Below are 27,758 nucleotides of genomic sequence, written 5' to 3'. Positions count from 1 at the left end.
GGAATTATGTGTAAACCAGTGACACAAAATCTCAATTTAATCCGTTTTAAATTCAGGCTGTAACAAAATGTGTGAAAAGTCAAAGGGTGCGAATCATTTCTGAAGTATCTAGGGCTTCTATTGGAATGACTTTCTATGGTCACTATGATTCCCAGTGAAACCAAAATAATTACTGGTTGTCCTTTGTCAAACCTGTCTGATGTAGCAGTTTTCTGTTCTCTTTGAATTACTTATTTTTGACTGAATGACTCCCTAAACCAGATATTTTATTTCTCATCTGTAGGCTAGTCAGTCCTCCTCTGCTTTAAGAGTCCTCTGATCCATCTTCTGCTGCCGTAACAGTTTTCTATTGAGGTTGATGACCAGAGGACAGAAGGGGACAGGTCCTATAAAGTCTCCTGCTATGATGTTGAGGTTGTTAGAGTGTGGTCCAGGGACCTGTTCCTCCAGCCACGGCCTCAGCTCCTTCCAGTTAGCCAGGGTTAAGGTCTGCAGGGACTGATGGGGGTGCAGCGCGATGTAGGAACGGTCAGCCGTCAGGTTCAGACCAGACACAAAGAAACCATCTGAATAAGACAAAACGTGGATTAAAGTTTAATCCGTATCACGGAAGTTCAGCATTACAGCGTGATTGAAATGTAAAGATAATGTGTTAGTGGAGACGCACCAGCGACACAGATAGAGCCCTACGGTACGTCTCTGAACACTGACTTCACATCAAATGGATTTTATAAAGCCCTTTTTTACATCAGCAGTTCACAACAGTATCACTAGACATTGTCATGGTCCTCTTGATATGTTGCTATCTGAAGAGTAATAACATAGTGTCATGTGAAAGTCTACACACCCTTTGCACAGTCGTATGGCCTGGATTCAATCAGATCAAGCATTAACCGGCGGTAGCAACAAAAAAAAGAAAAGCTGCTCTTGATCATTGTCACGAAGCCACACCGTCCTACTCTCGTTAGAAGTTGAAAAGGAGAAAGTGTCCGCTATATAGAAATAATTAGGCTCAAATGTAAAAAAATTATTAAAATAAATAAGGATTTCTAGCATCCTAATCGAGGTGTAGATTACATCTTACATTCCAGTGTTCTAACTTGTAAACAAGGCTATGTGGAATTTCTCTCCGCGAAACTCTGTGCAGCCAATGGCAATGTCCGCTTTAGGTATAATCAAATTGTATTTGTGACACACGCCGAATACAACAGGTGTAGACCTTACAACAATGCAGTTTTAAGAAAAAGAAATGTTAAGTAAAAAATAACAAATAATTAAAGAGCAGCAGTAAAATAACAGTAGCGAGACTATATACAGGGGGGGGGGGGGGGGGGGGTACCAATACAGAGTCAATGTGCGGGGGCACAGGTTAGTCGAGGTAATATGTACATGTAGGTAGAGTTAAAGTGACTGCATAGATGATAACAACAGAGTAGCAGCAGCGTAAAAGAGAGGGAAGGGGGGAGACAATGCAAATAGTCTGGGTAGCCATTTGATTAGCTGTTCAGGAGTCTTATGGCTTGGGGGTAGAAGCTGTTAAGAAGCCTTTTGAACCTAGACTTGGCGCTCCGGTACCGCTTGCCATGCTGTAGCAGAGAGAACAGTCTATGACTAGGGTGGCTGGAGTCTTTGACCATTTTTAGGGCCTTCCTCTGACACCGCCTGGTATAGAGGTCCTGGATGGCAGTAATCTTGGCCCCAGTGATGTACTGGGCCGTACGCACTACCCTCTGTAGTGCCTTGCCGTCGGAGGCCGAGCAGTTGCCGTACCAGGCAGCGATGCAACCAGTCAGGATTCTCTTGATGGTGCAGCTGTAGAACTTTTTGAGGATCTGAGGACCCAGGACTCAGTCGAGGGGGAACAGGTTTTGTCGTGCCGTCTTCACGACTCTCTTGGTGTGTTTGGACCATGTTAGTTTGTTGGTGATGTGGACACCAAGGAACTTGAAGCTCTCAACCTGCTCCACTACAGCCCCGTCGATGAGAATGGGGGCGTGCTCGGTTCTCTTTTTCCTGTAGTCCACAATCATCTCCTTTGTCTTGATCACGTTGAGGGAGAGGTTGTTATCCTGCCACCACACGGCCAGGACTCTGACGACCTCCCTATAGGCTGTCTAATCGTTGTTGGTGATCAGGCCTACCACTGTTGTGTCATTGGCAAACTTAACGATGGTGTTGGAGTCGTGCCTGGGCATGCAGTCGTGGGTGAACAGGGAGTACAGGAGGGGACTGAGCACACCCCCCTGAGGGGCCCCCCGTGTTGAGGATCAGCGTGGCGGATGTGTTGCTACCTACCCTCACCACCTGGGGGCAGCCCGTCAGGAAGTCCAGGATCCAGTTGCAGAGGGAGGCGTTTAGTCGCAGGGTCCTTAGCTCAGTGATGAGCTTTGAGGGCACTATGGTGTTGAAGGCTGAGCTGTAGTCAATGAATAGCAATCTCACATAGGTGTTCCTTTTGTCGAGGTGGGAAAGGGCAGTGTGGAGTGCAATAGAGATTGCGTCATCTGTGGATCTGTTGGGGCAGTATGCAAATTGGAGTGGGTCTAGGGTATCCGGGATAATGGTGTTGATGTGAGCCATGACCAGCCTTTCAAAGCACCTCATGGCTACGGACATGAGTGCTACAGGTCGGTAGTCATTTAAGCAGGTTACCTTAGTGTTCTTGGGCACAGGGACTATGGTGGTCTGCTTAAAACATGTAGATATTACAGACTCGGTCAGGGAGAGGTTGAAAATGTCAGTGAAGACACTTGCCAGTTGGTCTGCGCGTGCTTTGAGTACACGTCCTGATAATCCGTCTGGCCCTGCGGCCTTGTGAACGTTGACCTGTTTAAAGGTCTTGCTCACATCGGCTACGGAGACCGTGATTGCACAGTCATCCGGAACAGCTGGTGCTCTCATGAATGCTTCAGTGTTGCTTGCCTTGAAGCGAGCACAACAGGTTTGTGTCATTGGGAAGCTCGTGGCTGGGTTTCCCTTTGTAGTCCGTCAAAGCCCTGCCACATCCGACGAGCATCAGAGCCGGTGTAGTAGGATTCAATCTTAGTCCTGTATTGACGCTTTGCCTGTTTGATGGTTCGTCTGAGGGCATAGTGTCCGGATTAGTGTCCCGCTCCTTGAAAGCGGCAGCTCTAGCCTTTAGCTTGGTGTGGATGTTGCCTGTAATCCTTGGCTTTTGGTTGGGATATGTATGTACTGAGGTGGTCGACTCCTCAATGTCATTGGATGAATCCCGGAACATATTCCAGTCTGTGCTAGCAAAACAGTCCTGTAGCTTAGCGTCTGCGTCATCTGACCAGTTCTTTATTAACGAAGTCACTGGTGCTTCCTGCTTTAGTTTTGGCTTGTAAGCAGTAATCAGGAGGATAGAATTATGGCCAGATTTGCCAAATGGAGGGCGAGGAAGAGCTTTGTACGCATCTCTGTGTGTGGAGTAAAGGTGGTCCAGAGTTTTTTTCCCCCTCTGGTTGCACATGTGACATGTTAGGTAAAACGGATTTAAGTTTGCCTGCATTACAGTCGCCGGCCACTAGGAGCGGCGCCTCTGGATGAGCATTTTCTTGTTTGTTTATGGCCTTATACAGCTCATTGAGTGCGGTCTTAGCGCCAGCATCGGTTTGTGGTGGTAAATAGATGGCTACGAAAAATGGAGTCTATATATAAGTCTAGCTTTCTAGAGATTAATAAAGGTGTGCCCCAGGGTTCCATTTTAGCTCCTGTGTTGTTCTCTCTTTGTATTAAGGATTTGGGAAATGGGATGCAACCAGCAAAGTTCCATCTATATAAATGTCATGAAGTTGCCCTCTTTGGGTATAGCGTGCCCCTCTCTCTCTCTCTCTCCTACACCCAGGCTGCTGTTATCTCAGGTCGTAAATTCCTGGCCAGAGTATAAGAGAGAACAAAGGAATTTCTTCCACCTCACAGAACTTGAGAACTGAACAAGATTCATGTTCTGGAGAATGTATAAAACGGTCGGTGAAGTAGCCAGCTTTACGAACTGGTCTGTTTTGTACAATTTTGTGACCTCAGGAAAGACAATACAGCCACATTACCATAACTCTGTTTATACAAGAGTCTCAGTTGTGAGGCTTGCATCTAATTGTTGTATAAAATGAATAAGTAAAGATGAAACTATTTGTGAAATTATGTAATGTGATTTTAAAAACTGTTTAATGAAGGAAACTTCAATTCCCTTTAGAGTTTAACTAAATCATTGGCCCGCCCCATGAGCACAGACATTGATCTGGCGTCATGGGACAGCCCCTTTCTACTGATTTGAATATAACCCCCACCTGAAGAAATTCCCTTCAGACCGGCTTACCTCGATAACCACGAGAGGGCTACGGTTTCAGACCAGCTTACCTCGATAACCACGAGAGGGCTAAGGTTTGAGTAGATTGCTGAATTCTTAACCATACCACGTGGTTAAACTCTGAGACTATGCTTTTCAGTCACTGCAGGCCTCCCTTTATGGTCTAAAATTGGTCTTGAATGTATAAAAAAATAAATATGACCTTTACTTTTTAGAGCTAGAACTCTGCCAGAGAAGGTTAGCATTGTCACATCTGGTGGCTTATCCATTAAAAACGTGTCATCCTACAAATATCGAGGTATATGGTTGGATGCAAAGTTGTCCTTTAAAAGTTCATATGGATAATCTTATGATGAAGTTTGAATTGAAATTGGGTTTTTATTTTCGTAATAAGGCTTGCTTCCTGCTTATGGCTAGAAAGAAGCTTGTTCAGGCCACTTTTCTCTCTGTAATTGATTATGGTTGTTGTATATGCATGCAGCCTCCTCTGTCTTACAGAGACTGGACTCTGTTCATCATGCATCCTTGCGCTTTATTACAAATGCCAAGTCACTCACCCACCATTGCACCTTGTACCAAATGGTGGGTTGGAATTGGACCTCACTTTATATGTGCAGAAAGATACATGTGTATGTGTTCATCTACAAAGGCCTTTTGGGTAAACTCCCTCTTTATCTCTGTAGTCTGGTCTCCTTCACCAGCAGCAGTTACCATACCTGGTCTGCTAGGTGGTTGCTATGTTACCATACCTGGTCTGCTAGGCGGTTGCTATGTTACCATACCTGGTCTGCTAGGCGGTTGCTATGTTACCATACCTGGTCTGCTAGGCGGTTGCTATGTTACCATACCTGGTCTGCTAGGCGGTTGCTACTTAAAGTCCTCAGGACATTTACAGTATTAGGCAAGACTGCCTTCTTGTCTTGTGCACCAGAGGCATGGAATAGTCTACAATCCATGCTTCATCTAGATATGTTAGTGCCACTGAATTAATTTAACATTTTGACTGAAGACTGTTACAGAGGAGTGTAAATGCTTTTAAGGCTGGATCATGTTGTTGTATTGTATTATGTTTTAATTATGTAATGTATTGATTGTTGCTGCCTTCTTGGCAGGTCTCCCTTGAAAAAGAGACTCTGGGTTTCCATGGGCTTTTCTTGGTTAAATAAAGGTTAAATAATTTTTTTTTTAAACTGGTTATACCTCAACTGTTTTTACCACTACATCACTGGTCATACCTCAACTGATTTTACCATTACATCACTGGTTACACCTCAACTGTTTTTACCACTACATCACTGGTTACACCTCAACTGTTTTTACCACTACATCACTGGTTACACCTCAACTGTTTTTACCACTACATCACTGGTTATACCTCAACTGTTTTTACCACTACATCACTGGTTATACCTCAACTGTTTTTACCATTACATCACTGGTTATACCTCAGCTGCAGAACAGTCAGAGGTGAAATCAAATGTTATTGGTCACATACACATGGTTAGCAGATGTTATTGTGAGTGTAGTGAAATGCTTCTAGATCCGATAGTGCAGCAGTATCTAACAATTCCACAATAAAATCGAATACATATAATCTAGTAAAGGAATGGGATAGGAATATATAAGTATAAAATATATGAATGAGCAGTGACAGAGTGGCTAAGATGCAATAGATAGTGAAGGATACAGTATATACATGTGAGATGAGTAATGCGAGATATGTAAACATTCTTAAAGTGGCATTATTCAAGTGACTAGTGTTCCATTTATTAAAGTGGCCAATGATTTCAAGTTTGTAGTTTGGCAGCCGCCTCTCTGTGCTAGTGGTGCACTACTTTTTACCAGGGCCCTAATACCTTTATAGTGCACTACTTTTTACCAGGGCCCAGCCATGTTCTTCAGTTGGTGTTATAACTAGAGAAAGAGAAACATTTTAACCACCGATAAGGGATATCTAATGGAAAAACATGTGTTGTGACTTGACTTTAACATTAATCTGAGGACTGATATTTATCTAATTAACTAACTAATGTTTAATTGTTACCCGATTAAATTCATCATGTAACATTAGGATGTGGGGCACCACGAGAGCGGTTCTTTAAAGAGTTGCCATCTCCCGAATTAAACCCTAAAAGGTCTTTACTTATCACATCAATAAACAGTCAACTTATTAATCATAACCTCGTATCATATCATCATTCTGAACAGTTGTAACCTTGCATCTGCAAAAACCCGAGCCTTACTTGATTCAGTACTAGACAAATTGGTTGAATTATTTATTTACTAGCTAATTAAAATGGGAACACAGGATAAAACACACATACTACACCGATATTGACTGGAGACATAATACGCTGAAAAAGGGTCCCTAGTGGAATGACAACATGGATGCTGGTTAGAGATGGAGGACAGAGACACTTAACCTCTCTAGGCTAGGTGGGAAGCTTGCGTCCCACCTACTCAACAGCCAGTTGAATCCCGTGGCGCGTTATTCAAATACCTTAGAAATGCTATTACTTCAATTTCTCAAACATATGACTATTTTACAGCATTTTAAAAGACAAGACTCTCGTTAATCTAACCACACTGTCCGATTTCAAAAAGGCTTTACAACGAAAGCAAAACATTAGATTATGTCAGCAGAGTACCCAGCCAGAAATAATCAGACACCCATTTTTCAAGCTAGCATATAATGTCACATAAACCCAAACTACAGCTAAATGCAGCACTAACCTTTGATGATCTTCATCAGATGACAATCCTAGGACATTATGTTATACAATACATGCATGTCTGTTCAATCAAGTTCATATTTATATCAAAAACCAGCTTTTTACATTAGCAGGTGACTAGCATGTGACTAGCATTCCCACCGAACACTTCCGGTGAATTTACTAAATTACTCACGATAAACGTTCACAAAAAACATAACAATTATTTAAAGAATTATAGATACAGAACTCCTCTATGCACTCGATATGTCCGATTTTAAAATAGCTTTTCGGTGAAAGAACATTTTGCAATATTCTAAGTAGATAGCCCGGCATCACAGGGCTAGCTATTTAGACACCCAGCAAGTTTAGCACTCACCAAAGTCAGATTTACTATAAGAAAAATGTTATTACCTTTGCTGTTCTTCGTCAGAATGCACTCCCAGGACTTCTACTTCAATAACAAATGATGGTTTGGTCCCAAATAATCCATTGTTATATCCAAATAGCGGCGTTTTGTTCGTGCGTTCAAGACACTATCCGAAAGGGTAAATAAGGGTGACGAGCACGATGCATTTCGTGACAAAAAAATTCGAAATATTCCATTACCGTACTTCGAAGCATGTCAACCGCTGTTTAAAATCAATTTTTATGCCATTTTTCTCGTAAAAAAGCGATAATATTCCGACCGGGAAATCGTTTTTTAATACAAAGAGAGTGAAAGTAAAAGCATGCTATCCCCTCATGCACGAGCCTCAGTCTGATGGCCCTCTGATAGAGCACTTGCCAAACGCGCTAATGTGTTTCAGCCTGGGGATGGAATTACATCGTTCAGCTTTTTCCCGCCTTCTGAGAGCCCATGGGAGCCGTAGGAAGTGTCACGTTATGCCAGAGATCCCCCGTTTTTGTTAGAGATGATCAAGGAGGGCAAGAAATGGTCAGACAGGCCACTTCCTGTAAGGAATCTTCTCAGGTTTTTGCCTGCCATATGAGTTCTGTTATACTCACAGACACCATTCAAACAGTTTTAGAAACTTTAGGGTGTTTTCTATCCAAAGCCAATAATTATATGCATATTCTAGTTACTGGGCAGGAGTAGTAACCAGATTAAATCGGGTACGTTTTTTATCCGGCCATGCAAATACTGCCCCCTATCCCCAACAGGTTAACATTGCCACATTCAGAAACTACTCTCACCTACAGTAACCATATACTTTGCACATGAACCGCCGCCCGCTTTGAGCAAGAAATCATGTATGTATTTACGTGAAATGCCTGGTTTCGCCGGAGATCTCTCGGTGAACGGGGCAGCCTTGGAAAGGGATTTGGGCCTTTTCGCGGCACGCTTGTAAGGTTCTGATTATCCGAAATGGGTCCAACAACTGTTGTCCTTCATAGTTGTCCAGTATCTGGTGACTTGTCGTGTATTCCTGAACAGAACTACAGAGTCGATTTTCCTTCCATTTTCTGGTCCAATGTGGGGGTTTTTCTAAACCCATAATTTATACCTTTTGCCCGAAAGGGGTGGTTCCGGCAGGCTGACACGCTCCCTGACCTCACTCAGGGCGGTGATTAGTCACTGTGCAAAGTTCTGGAAAACAATTATCTTATAACTTCTCAAATCACATCCCTCTGTTGGGGCTAGGGGGCAGTATTGAGAATTTTGAAAAAAATATGTGCCCATTTTTAACTGCCACCTACACCAACTCAGAAGCTAGGATATGCATATTATTACCAGATTTGGATAGAAAACACTCTGAATTTTCTAAAACTGTTTGAATGGTGTCTGTAAGTATAACAAAACTCATATGGCAGGCAAAAACCTGAGAAAACCTGAGAGAAAAAAAGAATTTTCTGGCTGTACTATTTTTTTTAATCATTGTTTAATAGATACCACAGTGAGAAAGGATTCATTTCGCAACTCCTACGGCTTCCACTAGATGTCAGCGATCTTTATAAAGTTGTTTGAAGCGTCTATGATCAACAGAGACCGGATGACAAGGAAGGGAAGTTGACCTCCCTGGGATGTCGTCACTTCCATTATTCCCTGCACCTGCTCAATCATGTGACGCAAGACAATTTTCAAATACGTTTTTCAAGACACAGGAGAGGTCGGGTTGAAACATTGCTGATGTTTCACGTTAAAAATGGCTCTAAAGATTGATGCTAAACAACGTTTGACATGTTTGAACGAACGTAAATAGATTATTTTTTAAACTTTTTAAACTTTTCGCCGTGACTTCCCACCCCCCCGCCCGCGCTACTTTTGAGTAGCCACCGAAAGCGCTAACAACATGGAACAACTTGGAGTTATTTGGACATCAATTATGAACTTTGTCAAAAGAAACCACATTTGTAGTGGACCTGGGATTCCTGGAAGTGCCAATGGATGAAGATAATCAAAGGTAAGGGATTATTGACGATAGTATTATTGAAATTAGATGGTTACAAGATGATGCTAACCTATATAGCCTAGCCTATTGTTCTTAGCACAGCACCCGGTTTATTGCAACTTGTGATTTCCCAGTAAAGTTATTTTGAAATCTGGCAATACAGTAGCATTTACGAAATGTTAAAATATAATTATTTGAATGACAATATTATAATTTACCAATGTTTTCGAATAGTAATTTTGTAAATTGTAACGTTGTTCACCGGAAGCATTTCAGAGAAGAAAAAAATCTGAATTTCACCGCTACTGTAAAATGCTGTTTTTGGATATAAATATGAACTTGATGGAACAAAAAATGCATGTATTGTATAACATAATGTCCTAGGAGTGTCATCTGATGGAGATTGACAAAAGTTAGTGCATAATTTTAGCTGGTTTCTGCTTTTGGTGACGCCTGACCTTGAATTGAAAATGGATGTTTGTACTTTTGTGGCTATGTACTGTCCTAACATAATCTAACTTTATGCTTTTGCCGTAAAGCCTCTTTGAAAATCGAACAATGTGGTTAGATTAAGGAGATGTTTATCTTTTAAATTGTGTAAAATAGTTGATTGTTAGAGAAATTGAAATTATTAGATTTTTGATGTTTTGAATTTCCAGCCTTGTTAGCAATCCCGTCTCGGGGTTCATTGCTAACCTGTAGCCCCAACAGGTTAACAAAAACACTTTCATCATTGTTTCATATTACATGCACAACCCATAGTATGGAAAGTTATTCTATGTAGTGGGTATACTTTCCAAGTTACAGTATTTCCTTTATAACATTTTTTTAATGACATCACAAAATAACAAACAAAATGACTGTGTTCTATTGATCGCCTCTGACCATTCCCCACGTTCTACATTACAAATGTTGTTCCAGTATTTCGCTTTTGAGCGTGTTAAGAGTTTCAGCGGGAAAAAGGTCTGTTGAGACAAAGCACATTCCTTTGGTGAATTTGGAGAGCGCAGGCCTGGATCTTCTCCCTTGATTTACAACAGGATGTGAGTTGTTAATCCCCACTAGTTCTTTCCTTCCCCCTCTACGGTTGAGAGGGGGTCTGATTGAAGTTATTCATTGCAAACCTGATCTGACCTATTTGGATTCTCGTGGACAGTCATGACACATGGTAGGTGTTTTTCTAACCTCAAAGTGTGCCAACCAATTCTAACATATTGATAAGAGAATTATCTAAAAAATGTAAATGAATCAATAAACCATTATGAAATATAAGTCATGTAGCATGCTTAATGAATAATCAAGGTAATGATCAATTAGTCCCAGAAAGTCTAGTCGAGGCTGGAGAGGGAGAGAAATGTGTGTGTGTGTGTGTGTATTTAGTGTTAAAGAGAGTAACAAGATCAAGGGCTTCCTAACCTTGAGGGAAAGGAACAGGCTGAGCTGAATAGTGATAAACAGTGTGGGAAGTCAAAGAGGGATGCAGGTCACCAACAGTTTGTGTGTAAATGCATGTGCGTAAGTAAAGAGAGAAACTATATAATGACTGTTTTGTTATCTTGACCTCAGAACGTTCTCTGAATAAAGCCGTATGAACCTTTTGCAGAAAGCTGAGTCCTTGCCTAATTATTAACCCAGTGTCTTACAAACCTTGGGGATTAGGCAAGGCGAATTGATTATTGATTATTATCATCAAGATATACAATTATTTTAACACATATGGGTTTGTGCTCCATGGAAGTGCCCATACTGTATTTGCTGTGCAAATGTCAGCTAAAGTGGATCATATTGAATAGAGCCGTAAATGTAAAATAAAACCATACTGATCTACACAACCTAAAAAAAAAAATGAAGAAATGTTGTTGCGTATGTCTTCACACCCCAGAACTAAGATTTTGATGGAAGCGTCTTTGTCAACCAGATGTGAATCATTTTAAATAAGATTATACCAACACCTCTTAGGGCAACATACTGTATATCCATTGGTTTTTCTCAGTAAATCTGGTCAGGAGTTGATGTACAGCAATATTCAAACTATTCAGAAACACTTACCACCTCTTGAAAATCCATTCTGGTGTCTTTTGTCATACATTTTTTTGTAATTGTCCTACTGAAAAATACAACACTATTCCAGGGTTAGGTTTACAGAAGATTACGGCGGGTTTTCATTTAAGTTTTTACCTGGGCTTTGCTCCTTCCATATTTATTTTGATCCTGACAAACTCCCCAGTCCCCGCCAGTGAAAAGCATACCCATAACATGATGCTGAAACCACAAAACAAAGTTGGTAGTATCTTATTCAAAACAGGTTCACAGCTGTAATGGCTGCTAAAGGTGCTTTCACCAAGTATTATCTCTTGGGCTGTGAAGACATACGCAATTAAGACATCTTCATTTTTAATTAATTTGGAAAATGTTCAAATCGGAAATGTGGTGTAGGTTGTGTAGATCTGTAGGGGGGAAAAATGAATTTAATAATTTTTTGGGATTGAATTCTAAGATGGCAAAATGTGAAGACTGTGCAAGTGGTGTGTAGACTAGGCACTGTAATATGCCTGAACCTCAAAGAAATGTATTAATTTTAGTCAAAGGCTTTTCACATACCTGGGCGTCCCATGTCTTTCTGCCAGTCCAGATAGCTGACCACCCCGCTGGCCGTGTTTTGGTTGGCCCACCAGTACGGTATACCAGGCCACAGAACCTGGTGTCGTGCTGCTGACTGGTCATCATACGACAGCAGTACCTGGTAACCCAATGCCCACAGACCACGCAGGGTCACCACTGTCTCCTGGAGGAAAAGACGGAAGAACAAGTAGCCTCTGTTATAGGCTGTGTCCATATGGCACCCAATTCCCTGTATAGTGCACTACTTCAGCCCTGGGCAGAGAAAGGTAAGCATCCTAGTGATTTGTGTCAGTAGCATTGGGCAGCCAGTGATTTGTGTCGGTAGCATTGGGCAGCCAGTTATTTGTGTAGGTAGCATTGGGCAGCCAGTGATTTGTGTAGGTAGCATTGGGCAGCCAGTGATTTGTGTAGGTAGCATTGGGCAGCCAGTGATTTGTGTAGGTAGCATTGGGGCAGCCAGTGATTTGTGTAGGTAGCATTGGGGCAGCCAGTGATTTGTGTAGGTAGCATTGGGCAGCCAGTGATTTGTGTAGGTAGCATTGGGGCAGCCAGTGATTTGTGTCGGTAGCATGGGGCAGCCAGTGATTTGTGTCGGTAGCATTGGGGCAGCCAGTGATTTGTGTAGGTAGCATTGGGGCAGCCAGTGATTTGTGTAGGTAGCATTGGGCAGCCAGTGATTTGTGTAGGTAGCATTGGGGCAGCCAGTGATTTGTGTAGGTAGCATTGGGCAGCCAGTGATTTGTGTAGGTAGCATTGGGGCAGCCAGTGATTTGTGTAGGTAGCATTGGGGCAGCCAGTGATTTGTGTAGGTAGCATTGGGGCAGCCAGTGATTTGTGTAGGTAGCATTGGGGCAGCCAGTGATTTGTGTAGGTAGCATTGGGGCAGCCAGTGATTTGTGTAGGTAGCATTGGGGCAGCCAGTGATTTGTGTCGGTAGCATTGGCCAGCCAGTGATTTGTGTCGGTAGCATGGGGCAGCCAGTGATTTGTGTCGGTAGCATTGGGCAGCCAGTGATTTGTGTCGGTAGCATTGGGGCAGCCAGTGATTTGTGTAGGTAGCATTGGGGCAGCCAGTGATTTGTGTAGGTAGCATTGGGGCAGCCAGTGATTTGTGTAGGTAGCATTGGGCAGCCAGTGATTTGTGTCGGTAGCATTGGCCAGCCAGTGATTTGTGTAGGTAGCATTGGGGCAGCCAGTGATTTGTGTAGGTAGCATTGGGGCAGCCAGTGATTTGTGTAGGTAGCATTGGGCAGCCAGTGATTTGTGTCGGTAGCATTGGGCAGCCAGTGATTTGTGTAGGTAGCATTGGGGCAGCCAGTGATTTGTGTAGGTAGCATTGGGGCAGCCAGTGATTTGTGTCGGTAGCATTGGGCAGCCAGTGATTTGTGTCGGTAGCATTGGGCAGCCAGTGATTTGTGTCGGTAGCATGGGGCAGCCAGTGATTTGTGTAGGTAGCATTGGGCAGCCAGTGATTTGTGTCGGTAGCATTGGGGCAGCCAGTGATTTGTGTAGGTAGCATTGGGGCAGCCAGTGATTTGTGTAGGTAGCATTGGGGCAGCCAGTGATTTGTGTAGGTAGCATTGGGCAGCCAGTGATTTGTGTCGGTAGCATTGGCCAGCCAGTGATTTGTGTAGGTAGCATTGGGGCAGCCAGTGATTTGTGTAGGTAGCATTGGGGCAGCCAGTGATTTGTGTAGGTAGCATTGGGGCAGCCAGTGATTTGTGTAGGTAGCATTGGGGCAGCCAGTGATTTGTGTAGGTAGCATTGGGGCAGCCAGTGATTTGTGTAGGTAGCATTGGGGCAGCCAGTGATTTGTGTAGGTAGCATTGGGGCAGCCAGTGATTTGTGTAGGTAGCATTGGGCAGCCAATGATTTGTGTCGGTAGCATTGGGCAGCCAGTGATTTGTGTCGGTAGCATTGGGCAGCCAGTGATTTGTGTCGGTAGCATTGGCCAGCCAGTGATTTGTGTAGGTAGCATTGGGGCAGCCAGTGATTTGTGTAGGTAGCATTGGGCAGCCAGTGATTTGTGTCGGTAGCATTGGCCAGGCAGTTATTTGTGTAGGTAGCATTGGGGCAGCCAGTGATTTGTGTAGGTAGCATTGGGCAGCCAGTGATTTGTGTAGGTAGCATTGGGCAGCCAGTGATTTGTGTAGGTAGCATTGGGGCAGCCAGTGATTTGTGTAGGTAGCATTGGGCAGCCAGTGATTTGTGTCGGTAGCATTGGGCAGCCAGTGATTTGTGTCGGTAGCATTGGCCAGCCAGTGATTTGTGTCGGTAGCATTGGCCAGCCAGTGATTTGTGTAGGTAGCATTGGGCAGCCAGTGATTTGTGTAGGTAGCATTGGGCAGCCAGTGATTTGTGTAGGTAGCATTGGGCAGCCAGTGATTTGTGTCGGTAGCATTGGGGCAGCCAGTGATTTGTGTAGGTAGCATTGGGCAGCCAGTGATTTGTGTAGGTAGCATTGGGCAGCCAGCGATTTGTGTAGGTAGCATTGGGCAGCCAGCGATTTGTGTAGGTAGCATTGGGCAGCCAGCGATTTGTGTAGGTAGCATTGGGCAGCCAGTGATTTGCGTCCGGTAGCATTGGCCAGCCAGTGATTTGTGTCAGTAGCATTGGGCAGCTAGTGAAGCCTTCTCTCATGCTGAACATTAACTAAACATCTCATTACATTTACTGAAGATATACAGTATTTTCAGTAAAGCAATGCAATTCGATATCATCCTACTGGTAACGTATCAGTCTTTTCAGCTATTGACATTGACTACAGTTATAGAAATAACAAAGCTTACCTTGCGAGGACAGAGTTTAGATCCAAAGATTTTCTTCAGTGAGAAAATTAAATGTTCATGTAGTTTTTCGGTGAGTCCTTCAAAGTGACTGCATGCCAGGATAACAACCTCCTTGGAGTGAGACTCCAACCACGAGGCTATGGCCCACAGAGTTTCCTGTACAGCCACCAGTCAGGAAATATTAAATATATGAGAAATGATCCTCCCAATAAAAAGCGTATTCTTTTTTTTTTAGAGAGAGATCTTCTTGGCCATTGTTCTCTGTCTCTCTCCTGTTTCTACTTGGTCTTTGGGGTTTAGGCTGGGTAACTATAAAGCGTTTTGACGATGTAGTAACAAATGTTTGTAATAAAGAGTTAGGGATAGTATTCCTTCTACTCACCACCACTGTCAGATGAGTGTAAATGACGTGTGTAAAATACAGTTCGTTGGACGGGTCGTACGGTTTGTGGGCGATTCTGAGGTCGAAGTATCGAATCCCCTCTGAAAGCTGCTCCACAATACCTTTTTCCTGTTTGAAGGGGAAAAAAATAAAAAAAATAAACATTATTTAAATAAATAACTTTCTTGAATTCAGTTCTCTGTTTTATTTTTCTTTGTATAGGATTTGTTTCTGTTTTTTTACTCTCAATGTTACAATTATTCATATAGAAACAATGAAAATTGGTTTTCAGAGTCCTTGTCAATGCTTACAGTGCCTTCGGGAAAGTCTTCAAACTCCTTGACTTTTTCCACATTTTGTTACATTACAGCCTTTTTCTAAAATAGATTACTTTTTTTTTTCTTCAGCAATCTACACACAATACCCCATAATGACAAAGCGAAAAGAGGTTAAGAAATTGAAGTAAATGTATTAAAAATCAAAAAATAAACAGAAATACCTTATTTACATAAGTATTCAGACCCTTTGCTATGAGACTCAAAATTGAGCTCAGGTGCATCCTGTTTCCATTGATCATCCTTGAGATGTTTCTACAACTTGATTGGAGTCCACCTGTGGTAAATTCAATTGATTGGACATGATTTGGAAAGGCACACACCTGTCTATATAAGGTTCCACAATTGACAGTACATGTCAGAGCAAAAACAAAGCCATGAGGTCGAAGGAATTGTCCTTAGAGCTCGGAGACAGGATTGTGTCGAGGCACAGATCTGGGGAAGGGTACCAAAACATTTCTGCAGCATTGAAGGTTTCCAAGATCACAGTGGCCTCCATCATTCTTAAATGGAAGAAGTTTGGAACCACCAAGACTCTTACTAGAGCTGGCCGCCCGGCCAAACTGAGCAATCGGGGAAGAATGGCCTTGGTCAGGGAAGTGAAGTGACCAAGAACCCGATGGTCACTCTGACAGAACTCTAGAGTTACTCTTTGGAGATGGGAGAACCGTCTAGAAGAACAACCATCTCTGCAGCACTCCACCGATCAGGCCTTTATCTTCTCTAGGAAAGGGGGGCAGTATTGAGTAGCTAGGATGAAAAGCATGCCCAAAGTAAAATGCCTGCTACTCAGGCCCAAAAGCTAGAATATGCATATAATTAGTAGAAAACACTCTGAAGTTTCTAAAACTGTTTGAATGATGTCTGTGAGTATAACAGAACTCATATGGAAGGCAAAAACCTGAGAAAGAATCCAACCAGGAAGTGGGAAATCTGGTTCTTGTAGTCTTTTCAAGTCATTGCCTCTCCAATATACAGTGTCTGTAGGGTCATATTGCACTTCCTAAGGCTTCCACTAGATGTCAACAGTCTTTAGAACATTGTTTCAGGCTTCTACTGTGAATGGGGAGAGAATAAGAGCTGATTGTATCAGGTGTCTGGAAAATTGGCATAAGCTCAGTCATGCGTGCGGCCGTGAGAGCGAGCTGCCTTTCCTTTCAATTCTAAAGACAAAGGAATTGTCCGGTTGGAATATTAATGATAAAAACATTCTAAAGATTGATTCTATACATCATTTGACATGTTTCTGGACTAAACTCGCGCGCTTAGTGAATTTGGAGTGCTGGACTAAACACGCGAACAAAATGGAGGTATTTGGACATAAAGATGAACTTTGTCAAACAAAACTAACATTTATTGTGGAACTGGGATTCCTGGGAGTGCATTCCGATGAAGATCAAAGGTATGTGAATATTTCTAATGCTATTTCTGACTTCTGTTGACTCCAAAATGGCGGGTATCTGTATGGCTTGTTTTGATGTCTGAGCGCTGTACTCAGATTATTACAAAGTTTGCTTTTGCCGTAAAGCTTTTTTGAAATCTGACATAGCGGTTGCATTAAGGAGAAGTTTATCTATAATTCTGTGCATAACACTTGTATCTTTTATCAAAGTTTATGATGAGTATTTCTGTAAATTGATATGCTCATTCACCGGAAGTTTTGGGAGGCAAAGCATTTCTGAACATTACACGCCAATGTAAAATGGGGTTTATGGATATAAATATGAGCTTTCTCGAGCAAAACATACATGTATTGTGTAACATGAAGTCCTATGAGTGCCATCTGATGAAGATCATCAAAGGTTAGTGATTCATTTTAGCTGGATTTCTGGTTTTTGTGACGCCTCTCCTTGCTTGGAAAATGGCTGTGTGGTTTTTCTTGTCTAGGTGCTGTCCTAACATAATCTAATGGTATGCTTTCGCTGTAAAGCCTTTTTGAAATCGGACACTGTGGTTGGATTAACGAGAAGATTATCTTTAAAATGGTGTATAATACTTGTATGTGTGAGAAATTTGAATTATGAGATTTTTGTTGTTTTGAATTTGGCGCTCTGCTATTTCACTGGCTGTTGGCATTTCCCAGAGAGGTTTTAAGGTAGAGTGGCCAGACGGAAGCCACCACTCAGTAAAAGGCACATGACAGCCCCCTTGGAGTTTGCCAAAAGGCACCTAGACTCTCAGACCATGAGAAACAAGATTCTCTGGTCTGATGAAACCAAGATTGAACTCTTTGGCCTGAATGCCAAGTGTCACGTATGTAGGAAACCTGGCACCATCCCTACGGTGAAGCATAGTGATGTCAGCATCATTCTGTGGGGATGTTTTTCAGTGGCAGGGACTGGGAGATGTCTTAGCCCTCGCAAGGCTGCCATCCCAGCATCCCTAGCCGCAGAGCTGGCGGCAGTGTTTACGGACATATTCAATATTCCGTGTTTACGGACATATACTTATGTAAATGTGATATTTCAGTACATTTTTTATACATTTGCTACAATTTCTAAAAACAGTTTTTGCTTTGTCATTATGAAGTACTGTGTGAAGATTGATGAGGGGAAAAAAAACTATTTAATCAATTTTTAGAATAAGGCTTTAACCTAACAAAATGTGGAAGAAGTCAAGGTGTCTGAAAATCTTCCCAAATGCACTGTAAATCACACCAGAAAGATAATTATTTAGGTCTGGGGGGAAAAAAACAATTTCGAACAATTTTTTTTGTGTAATTCCCCTTTAATTGTGCATTTAGCAAGAGAGGAGAGCATGTCGGTCTATTAATGTTTCTGCTGTTAAAGCTCTGACACCGGTAAGACTGTCAAACGTTCGCCTGACGACAGTATTTAGCACCTGTGGGCAGTCAATCTCTTTTGTGTTCATACAGCAAAGACCTCGTCAGCCACACAGCCTTGTTAAAATACTCCAAACCAGAAGGTGGCAGTAACGTTGTTTGGCAATGCATACTTGTGCCTATTACTTATGGTCTAGATTCCCAGCTATCTGCGCTAATGTTTTTATTTTGTAGAAAGCCCTTGTTGATTAAAACCAAATTATGATAAGATTACGTATTGGATCACAAAAAAAAAAATGCTAATTTTACATTACCGTGAAGTTGACCAATTAAATGGTCTCACGGAGATGTGGACATACTCGGGTGTACAAATCCCAAAAGAAAGAAATGATCTCACTCCAATACATTTTTATAGAAAGTTAGCAAAAATAGATAAGATCTTTCTACCATGGAAAGGAAAATACCTGTCTATTTGTGGAAAAATCTCCCTGATTAACTCTTTAGTCATATCAGAGTTGACCTATTTGCTTATGGTTTTGCCTACACCTAGTGACCTGCTTTTTAAATTATATGACCAAAAAAGATCCAAGTTTATTTGGAATGGCAAGCCAGACAAAATTAAAAGGGCCTACTTATATAATGAATATGAATTCAGAGGGCAGAAATGTTTAAATATTAAAGCATTAGACCTCTCACAAAAGGCTTCAGACATACAAAAGTTATACTTAAATCCAAACTGGTTCTCTAGTAAATTGGTAAGAATGTCCCATCCTATGTTCAAGAATGGCCTTTTTCCCTTTATTCAGATTACAACTGCTCACTTTCGGTTGTTTGAAAAGGAAATAATCTCCAAAATATCGTTATTTTTTAAACAAGCCTTAGAAAGTTGGTTGCAATTTCAGTTTAATCCACCTGAAAAGACAAAACAAATAATACAACAAATATTGTGGTTAAACGCAAATATACTAATTGATAAAAAAATATATATATATTTTTCGAAGAAATGTTTAAAAAAAGGTATAATTTTTGTGAATGATATCATAAATAGGACTGGTGGAGTTATGCCACACATACAGCTAACACAGACATGTGGAAATGTCTGCTCTACCCAAAATTACAACCAATTAATTGCAGCATTACCACAAAAAAGGAAGAGGAAAGTAGAAGTGGAAAAAAGTAAGGAACTTGTATGTCGGCCCTGTATTAAAGAACATAAATGGTTAAAGAAAAGGCTGATAAATAAAACCATATACCAATTTCATTTAAGGACCAAAAAAAAAAAAAAAACAGACAGCTATGTCATATAAATTGCAAAATAGTTGGGAAGAGATTTTCGATGTACCGATTCCATGGCACATGGTTTATGAACTGATACGCAAAACAACACCTGAATCAAAATTCAAATTTTTCAATTTAAATTACTTTACAAAATTCTTGCAACCAATAGATTGTATCCCCCATATATATATAACAATCTTCCCAGCTCTGCAGATGTTGCTGTGAGGAGGCAGAGTCATTAGGTCATTTGTTTTGGTATTGTCCATATGGAGCTCGTTTCTGGTCACAGGTCCAGGAATTGTTGAAGAACTGCAACATTTACCTAAAACTAAACGCTGCAGATAGCAATACTGGGTGATTTGAAAAGCCATAGTCAAATCAATCAATAATATAATAATTATTTGAGCAAAAAATATATATTTTTAATTTACAATCTGTATGAGAATAGAAAGGTTCAGTACATTTGTCAAGCATCACAGCACAGTTGAAAAATATATGGCAAATAGAAATCCAAAATGGATGATGTTAAGAGATAGATGGGAGGGGTTGAATGGAGCTGAAGGGTGGGACTAATAAAAACAAGATAACAAATGTAAAACATACAGGAGTCTGTAAAATGTATATAGGTTCAGAACTTTTGTTAAATAGCACAGTTACAAATAGAAATCAAACTGGAGGGACATCAGAAATAGAGGAAGGCCAGGACTAAAAACAAACAAAATATAACTATTGTAAAATAGATTGTGTCTGTAAAATGTGTATAAGATGTATAAACTGAAGGTAGAAGCCTAAATGTTATTGTTTATCAGTTTACTCCAATTGGGGGAAAGGGTGGTAGGGTTTGGGGGGAATAATAAAGGTATATTCTCCAAAAAAGTATGGATATAATGATGTATGCATGGTTTACTGGAATCCTAGGCTTCATAATGATGTATGCATGGTTTACTGGAATCCTAGGCTTCATAATGATGTATGCATGGTTTACTGGAATCCCAGGCTTCATAATGATGTATGCATGGTTTACTGGAATCCTAGGCTTCATAAATGATGTATGCATGGTTTACTGGAATCCTATGCTTCATAAATGATGTATACATGGTTTACTGGAATCCTATGCTTCATAATGATGTATACATGGTTTACTGGAATCCTAGGCTTCATAATGATGTATGCATGGTTTACTGGAATCCTAGGCTTCATAATGATGTATGCATGGTTTACTGGAATCCTAGGCTTTATAAATGATGTATGCATGGTTTACTGGAATCCTAGGCTTCATAAATGATGTATGCATGGTTTACTGGAATCCTAGGCTTCATAAATGATGTATACATGGTTTACTGGAATCCTAGGCTTCATAAATGATGTATGCATGGTTTACTGGAATCCTAGGCTTCATAAATGATGTATACATGGTTTACTGGAATCCTAGGCTTCATAAATGATGTATGCATGGTTTACTGGAATCCTAGGCTTCATAAATGATGTATGCATGGTTTACTGGAATTCTAGGCTTCATAAATTATGTATACATGGTTTACTGGAATCCTAGGCTTCATAAATGATGTATGCATGGTTTACTGGAATCCTAGGCTTCATAAATGATGTATACATGGTTTACTGGAATCCTAGGCTTCATAAATGATGTATGCATGGTTTACTGAAATCCTAGGCTTCATAAATGATGTATGCATGGTTTACTGGAATTCTAGGCTTCATAAATGATGTATACATGGTTTACTGGAATCCTAGGCTTCATAATGATGTATGCATGGTTTACTGGAATCCTAGGCTTCATAAATGATGTATGCATGGTTTACTGGAATCCTAGGCTTCATAAATGATGTATGCATGGTTTACTGGAATCCTAGGCTTCATAAATGATGTATGCATGGTTTACTGGAATCATATGCTTCATAAATGATGTATACATGGTTTACTGGAATCCTATGCTTCATAAATGATGTATACATGGTTTACTGGAATCCTAGGCTTCATAATGATGTATGCATGGTTTACTGGAATCCTAGGCTTCATAATGATGTATGCATGGTTTACTGGAATCCTAGGCTTTATAAATGATGTATGCATGGTTTACTGGAATCCTAGGCTTCATAAATGATGTATGCATGGTTTACTGGAATCCTAGGCTTCATAAATGATGTATGCATGGTTTACTGGAATCCTAGGCTTCATAAATGATGTATACATGGTTTACTGGAATCCTAGGCTTCATAAATGATGTATGCATGGTTTACTGGAATCCTTGGCTTCATAAATGATGTATACATGGTTTACTGGAATCCTAGGCTTCATAAATGATGTATGCATGGTTTACTGGAATCCTAGGCTTCATAAATGATGTATGCATGGTTTACTGGAATCCTAGGCTTCATAAATGATGTATGCATGGTTTACTGGAATCATATGCTTCATAAATGATGTATACATGGTTTACTGGAATCCTATGCTTCATAAATGATGTATACATGGTTTACTGGAATCCTAGGCTTCATAATGATGTATGCATGGTTTACTGGAATCCTAGGCTTCATAATGATGTATGCATGGTTTACTGGAATCCTAGGCTTCATAAATGATGTATGCATGGTTTACTGGAATCCTAGGCTTCATAAATGATGTATGCATGGTTTACTGGAATCCTAGGCTTCATAAATGATGTATGCATGGTTTACTGGAATCCTAGGCTTCATAAATGATGTATGCATGGTTTACTGGAATCCTAGGCTTCATAAATGATGTATACATGGTTTACTGGAATCCTATGCTTCATAAATGATGTATGCATGGTTTACTGGAATCCTATGCTTCATAATGATGTATACATGGTTTACTGGAATCCTATGCTTCATAATGATGTATACATGGTTTACTGGAATCCTAGGCTTCATAATGATGTATGCATGGTTTACTGGAATCCTAGGCTTCATAAATGATGTATGCATGGTTTACTGGAATCCTAGGCTTCATAAATGATGTATACATGGTTTACTGGAATCCTATGCTTCATAAATGATGTATACATGGTTTACTGGAATCCTATGCTTCATAATGATGTATACATGGTTTACTGGAATCCTAGGCTTCATAAATGATGTATGCATGGTTTACTGGAATCCTAGGCTTCATAAATGATGTATGCATGGTTTACTGGAATCCTAGGCTTCATAAATGATGTATGCATGGTTTACTGGAATCATATGCTTCATAAATGATGTATACATGGTTTACTGGAATCCTATGCTTCATAAATGATGTATACATGGTTTACTGGAATCCTAGGCTTCATAATGATGTATGCATGGTTTACTGGAATCCTAGGCTTCATAATGATGTATGCATGGTTTACTGGAATCCTAGGCTTCATAAATGATGTATGCATGGTTTACTGGAATCCTAGGCTTCATAAATGATGTATGCATGGTTTACTGGAATCCTAGGCTTCATAAATGATGTATGCATGGTTTACTGGAATCCTAGGCTTCATAAATGATGTATGCATGGTTTACTGGAATCCTAGGCTTCATAAATGATGTATACATGGTTTACTGGAATCCTATGCTTCATAAATGATGTATGCATGGTTTACTGGAATCCTATGCTTCATAATGATGTATACATGGTTTACTGGAATCCTATGCTTCATAATGATGTATACATGGTTTACTGGAATCCTAGGCTTCATAATGATGTATGCATGGTTTACTGGAATCCTAGGCTTCATAAATGATGTATGCATGGTTTACTGGAATCCTAGGCTTCATAAATGATGTATACATGGTTTACTGGAATCCTATGCTTCATAAATGATGTATACATGGTTTACTGGAATCCTATGCTTCATAATGATGTATACATGGTTTACTGGAATCCTATGCTTCATAATGATGTATACATGGTTTACTGGAATCCTAGGCTTCATAATGATGTATGCATGGTTTACTGGAATCCTAGGCTTCATAATGATGTATACATGGTTTACTGGAATCCTAGGCTTCATAATGATGTATGCATGGTTTACTGGAATCCTAGGCTTCATAAATGATGTATGCATGGTTTACTGGAATCCTAGGCTTCATAAATGATGTATGCATGGTTTACTGGAATCATATGCTTCATAAATGATGTATACATGGTTTACTGGAATCCTATGCTTTATAATGATGTATACATGGTTTACTGGAATCCTAGGCTTCATAATGATGTATACATGGTTTACTGGAATCCTAGGCTTCATAATGATGTATGCATGGTTTACTGGAATCCTAGGCTTCATAAATGATGTATGCATGGTTTACTGGAATCCTAGGCTTCATAAATGATGTATACATGGTTTACTGGAATCCTAGGCTTCATAAATGATGTATGCATGGTTTACTGGAATCCTAGGCTTCATAAATGATGTATGCATGGTTTACTGGAATCCTAGGCTTCATAATGATGTATACATGGTTTACTGGAATCCTAGGCTTCATAAATTATGTATGCATGGTTTACTGGAATCCTAGGCTTCATAAATGATGTATGCATGGTTTACTGGAATCATATGCTTCATAAATGATGTATACATGGTTTACTGGAATCCTATGCTTGAGAAGACAGGCAGGCTGTGTCACAGATACTTTAAGTGATGAACCACCATCTCGTGAGAAGTTTGGCTGAGAGAGGAAGTGAGTGACGTGCGAACGCTGCCACCACAACTCTGGGGCAACCTACTGCATAACTACCTATCTGTCTCAACCAACACTCATATCTCACACTTGACCTGACCCGTTTATCCTGTGGTACACGGTTCAACTTCTTGTAACTCCAACTCAACCCATTATTCTAATCTGCACCTAAATTCTATTAGAGCCAGAGTCCAGTTGTGGCATGATTCCAAAATTATTATCTGTTCGCATCAGATTTTAATGTAGGCCTTTTATTTTGAAGGCAAACCGCCGATTCCACTATTGTTGCTGAAGCTAATGTTATTCACAACACAACCGTCCATTTGGGTCTCAGACAAGAAGATGGCTATAACGTTCATGCTATGCTCACCCTACCTAGCAATTAGTCGCTAGTTTACTCCTATTCAAAGCACCCCGGGCAAACCAGTTTTTTTTTACAACAGATGTCCCAGTATTAGCAGGCCCTGTACCTGCGTGGTAGACCACCTGTAGATAGCAGGTCTGGTGAGGCAGTAGAAGATACCATCCAGGAGTCTGAAGGTGTCAGACTCAGAGCGGATCAGAGGAGAGTTGATGTCCAGGGAGTAGCTCATAGCATCATGACTTCCTAAATAGGGATGAATGAAAGATTGTAATTTGTTTACCGAGGTAAAGATAGTTTTAAGGTTGGATATTCAACCAATATTCGCGCTGTCAAACCTCAATAGCTTTTCAAAACACTTGAGCCGTAGACTCCAAATAAGTGTCATGATGTTGGTAAAAATTGCGCACAACAATGAATGCACAGGTCTTATTTTCACGATTTGGACATTAATTCGCTTTCCAAAGCTAATAAACATGTGGAAATGTGAGCAGCATTTTGTATTCCTAGTTGAATTAGTTAGGGAGTGTAAACAAAGAACAAACTTTTCTTTTTTTTTTACATTTGAATTTCATTTAGCTCCTTGGTCATGTGACCTACTGACCTCAAACAAGGTTCAGAATGTCCAATCACTGGGCCGACACATTGCACACCCTTTAGTTAGTCCATTTTCATCTCACAAGTTTTACATTACTTTTTCAAACTTTCAAATTTCATTAGCTCCTTGGTCATGTGACCTACTGACCTCAAACTACTTTCAGAATGTCCACGGACTGGCGGAGACGGGCGCCGCGAAGGCTTCTAGTGTGGTAACGTGACCGATCTCGGAGAAGCTGGCAGGAGCCCCGGGGAGAGTTCTCTTTTCTTTGTGAAGGGCAAGGTGCCTTGGAATGTGTTCGCCCCGAGAGAGGGGCCCAAGCCCTGGAAAGTGTTGCGGTTTCGGCGGCGTCTGGTGAGCTCTCCCTGGTCCTTGAAAATCCGGCGGAGAAGGTGTAAATCTCACGCCGGGCCATAACTATATCCGCAGCAGGTCTCCAAGGTGAACAGCCTCTGGCAGGTGGGGAGTTTGACTGGGGTGGTACACCTGTCAAACGGTAACGCAGGTCTCCTAAGGCGAGCTCAGGGAGGACAGAAACTTCTCGTGGAGCAGAAGGGTAAAAGCTCGCTTGATCTTGATTTTCAGTATGAATACAGACCGTAAAAGCGGAGCCTCATTATGAACCTTGTTTGAGTCCAGTAGGTCACATGACCAAATAGCTATTGAAATTAGAATGTTTACAAAATGTATGTAAAATCGTGTGAGATGAAAATGGCCAAACTTAAGGGTGTGCAATATAGAAGGGTAGTCAGTGGACATTCTGAACCTTGTTTGAGGTCTTTAGGTCACATGACCAAGGAGCTGTTGAAATTAGAAACATTGAAAAACAGAAAATGAATGTAAAATTGTGTGAGATGAAAATGGACAAACTAAAGGGTGTGCAATGTGTAGGGCCACAGTGGACATTCTGAACCTTGTTTGAAGTCAGTAGGTCACATGACCAAGGTGCTATTGAAATTCAAAAATGTAAATAAATAATTTAAAATAGTGTGATATGTAAATCGAAGGGGAAAAAAAGTGTGTGCAATGTGTGTCTATGCCATCGGGTTAGCTAGAACCAGTTTAGAAAGGTTTAGGAGTAATAGTTAAAGAGCTATTGAAATTAGAAAAATTATATTTGTCACTATGTTGACGGTCCCTAACTGCTGTTGGAGGACATAAGGAAAACTACAGGCGAATATCCAACCTGAATCTGTCTTTACCTCGGTAATTTGTTTTGTAATGAAATTGTAATTGTAAGGATGGTTATATACACTTGTAAGAATGGTTATATAATTGTAAATTGTAGGGATGGTTATATAATCATGATTAGGCTACAGAATGAAAATAATGGCTCTTTAGGCAAATTAGTTTGGCTACTGAAGATTAGAAAGCTTATCGCAATTGGCCACCTGTCAACGTGAAAGAGAGAGAGAGGACTGTGGACGTTTAATGAATTCATTTAAACATGTACCGTTGGCATGCAGTTGAATAAAGTTACCTGGTATGGCGAGACTTGAAAGAGGCACATCCCACAGCTCCTCGGGCAAACTTGCCATCCAGTCCTCATAATTCTGCTGATCCTCGTCAGAATACATTGTAACTTCAGTGGACAGCGCTGAATTCTTCATTCGTGTCAGTGCTCTGTCTCCCGAAGTTCCCACACTGACATGCACAGGTCGAAACCCAGTGGTTTCTACTCATGTAAATAACTCCCATTGGTTTCTCTATCAGTTCCAGACGGAAACTCTCAAACCGAAATAGTGACACCACTTTCAAAGCGAACAACAATGTAGGAATATCACCCAGGGTTGCATTTCCTGGTTTCCCTATTGTGTTTGCGCTAGTCCGTTTAAAAAAAATACCTTTACTTGTTCTGACTGACTCTGAATCGACTGTCGCCAGCATCGCTTTAAAACTGAGCGTTGATCCAAACAACAAAACTGTCTCCAGATCAGTTACTAAGAGGTCGCCAGTACTCATGTCGCTCCGCCTCTGTCACCCCAGAGAGTGTCGAAAGAGTTATTTCCCACAAAATGGCGAAAAAAAATATTCATTTCAAATCATCAACACACATAGGAATTGATTTATGCCGAGTATTTCTAATTTGCCATTTCAACTTTTCATTCTACAGTATTGTGGGTACAAATATTCCTGTAGTAGCCTCCTTTTTTATCATGAATAATACATTTAGGTCTATAAAATGTGGGATCCATAAATTGGTCTGATACAATCACACTCAAGGTCAGTTAATGTCATCAGTCATATCTGTTATTTATAGACAGTAATACTATCCCAAGAGAGCAGAACGACCTTAAGAATTAGAATACTGTAGCAATCCTTGCTATTGTAACCGATGTGAAATGGCTAGTTAGTTAGCGGTGGTGCGCGCTAATAGCGTTTCAATCAGTGACGTCACTCGCTCTGAGACCTGAAGGAGGGTTTCCCCTTGCGTTGCAAGGGCTGTGGCTTTTGTGGCGCGATGGGTAACGATGCTTCGTGGGTGTCAGTTGTTGATGTGTGCAA

The 27,758-nt window shown here is 40.8% G+C and overlaps 1 protein-coding gene across 2 annotated transcripts; it reads right to left on the bottom strand.

The window, feature by feature from the left end:
* Positions 1-19: 19 nt before the first annotated feature.
* On the bottom strand, positions 20-27,159 carry plcxd1.2 (phospholipase C, X domain containing 1, tandem duplicate 2). 2 transcript variants are annotated; one of them, XM_014215616.3, is made up of 6 exons: positions 26,734-27,154; positions 24,765-24,901; positions 15,209-15,337; positions 14,827-14,982; positions 12,018-12,201; positions 20-566 (listed from the first exon to the last, which is right to left on the bottom strand). In XM_014215616.3, exons 1-6 carry the CDS (start codon positions 26,861-26,863, stop codon positions 289-291), a joined length of 1,014 nt encoding a protein of 337 aa, XP_014071091.2. In that variant the 5' UTR covers positions 26,864-27,154; the 3' UTR covers positions 20-288. The 2 variants fall into 2 exon arrangements, with proteins under 2 accessions (XP_014071091.2, XP_045543185.1); XM_045687229.2 differs by lacking the exon at positions 20-566 and adding an exon at positions 9,901-10,441 and having other exon boundaries at positions 26,734-27,159.
* Between the last annotated feature and the right edge of the window lie 599 nt (positions 27,160-27,758).

Source organism: Salmo salar, chromosome 10 (assembly GCF_965601325.2).
Source record: "Salmo salar chromosome 10, fSalSal1, whole genome shotgun sequence".
Lineage (NCBI taxonomy): Eukaryota > Metazoa > Chordata > Actinopteri > Salmoniformes > Salmonidae > Salmo > Salmo salar.
This window is presented reverse-complemented; position numbering and strand designations above follow the sequence as displayed.

What these genes read in the sequence shown, in the direction of transcription:
- plcxd1.2 (XM_014215616.3), bottom strand. Translation starts at nt 26,863, where the DNA reads ATGAAGAATTCAGCGCTGTCCACTGAAGTTACAATGTATTCTGACGAG. An exon ending in TTCAAGTCTCGCCATACCAG is followed by an intron (nt 24,902 to 26,733) that starts GTAACTTTATTC and finishes ATCCCTATTTAG; the next exon opens with GAAGTCATGATGCTATGAGC. An exon ending in CTAAACTCTGTCCTCGCAAG is followed by an intron (nt 12,202 to 14,826) that starts GTAAGCTTTGTT and finishes CTTTTCCTCCAG; the next exon opens with GAGACAGTGGTGACCCTGCG.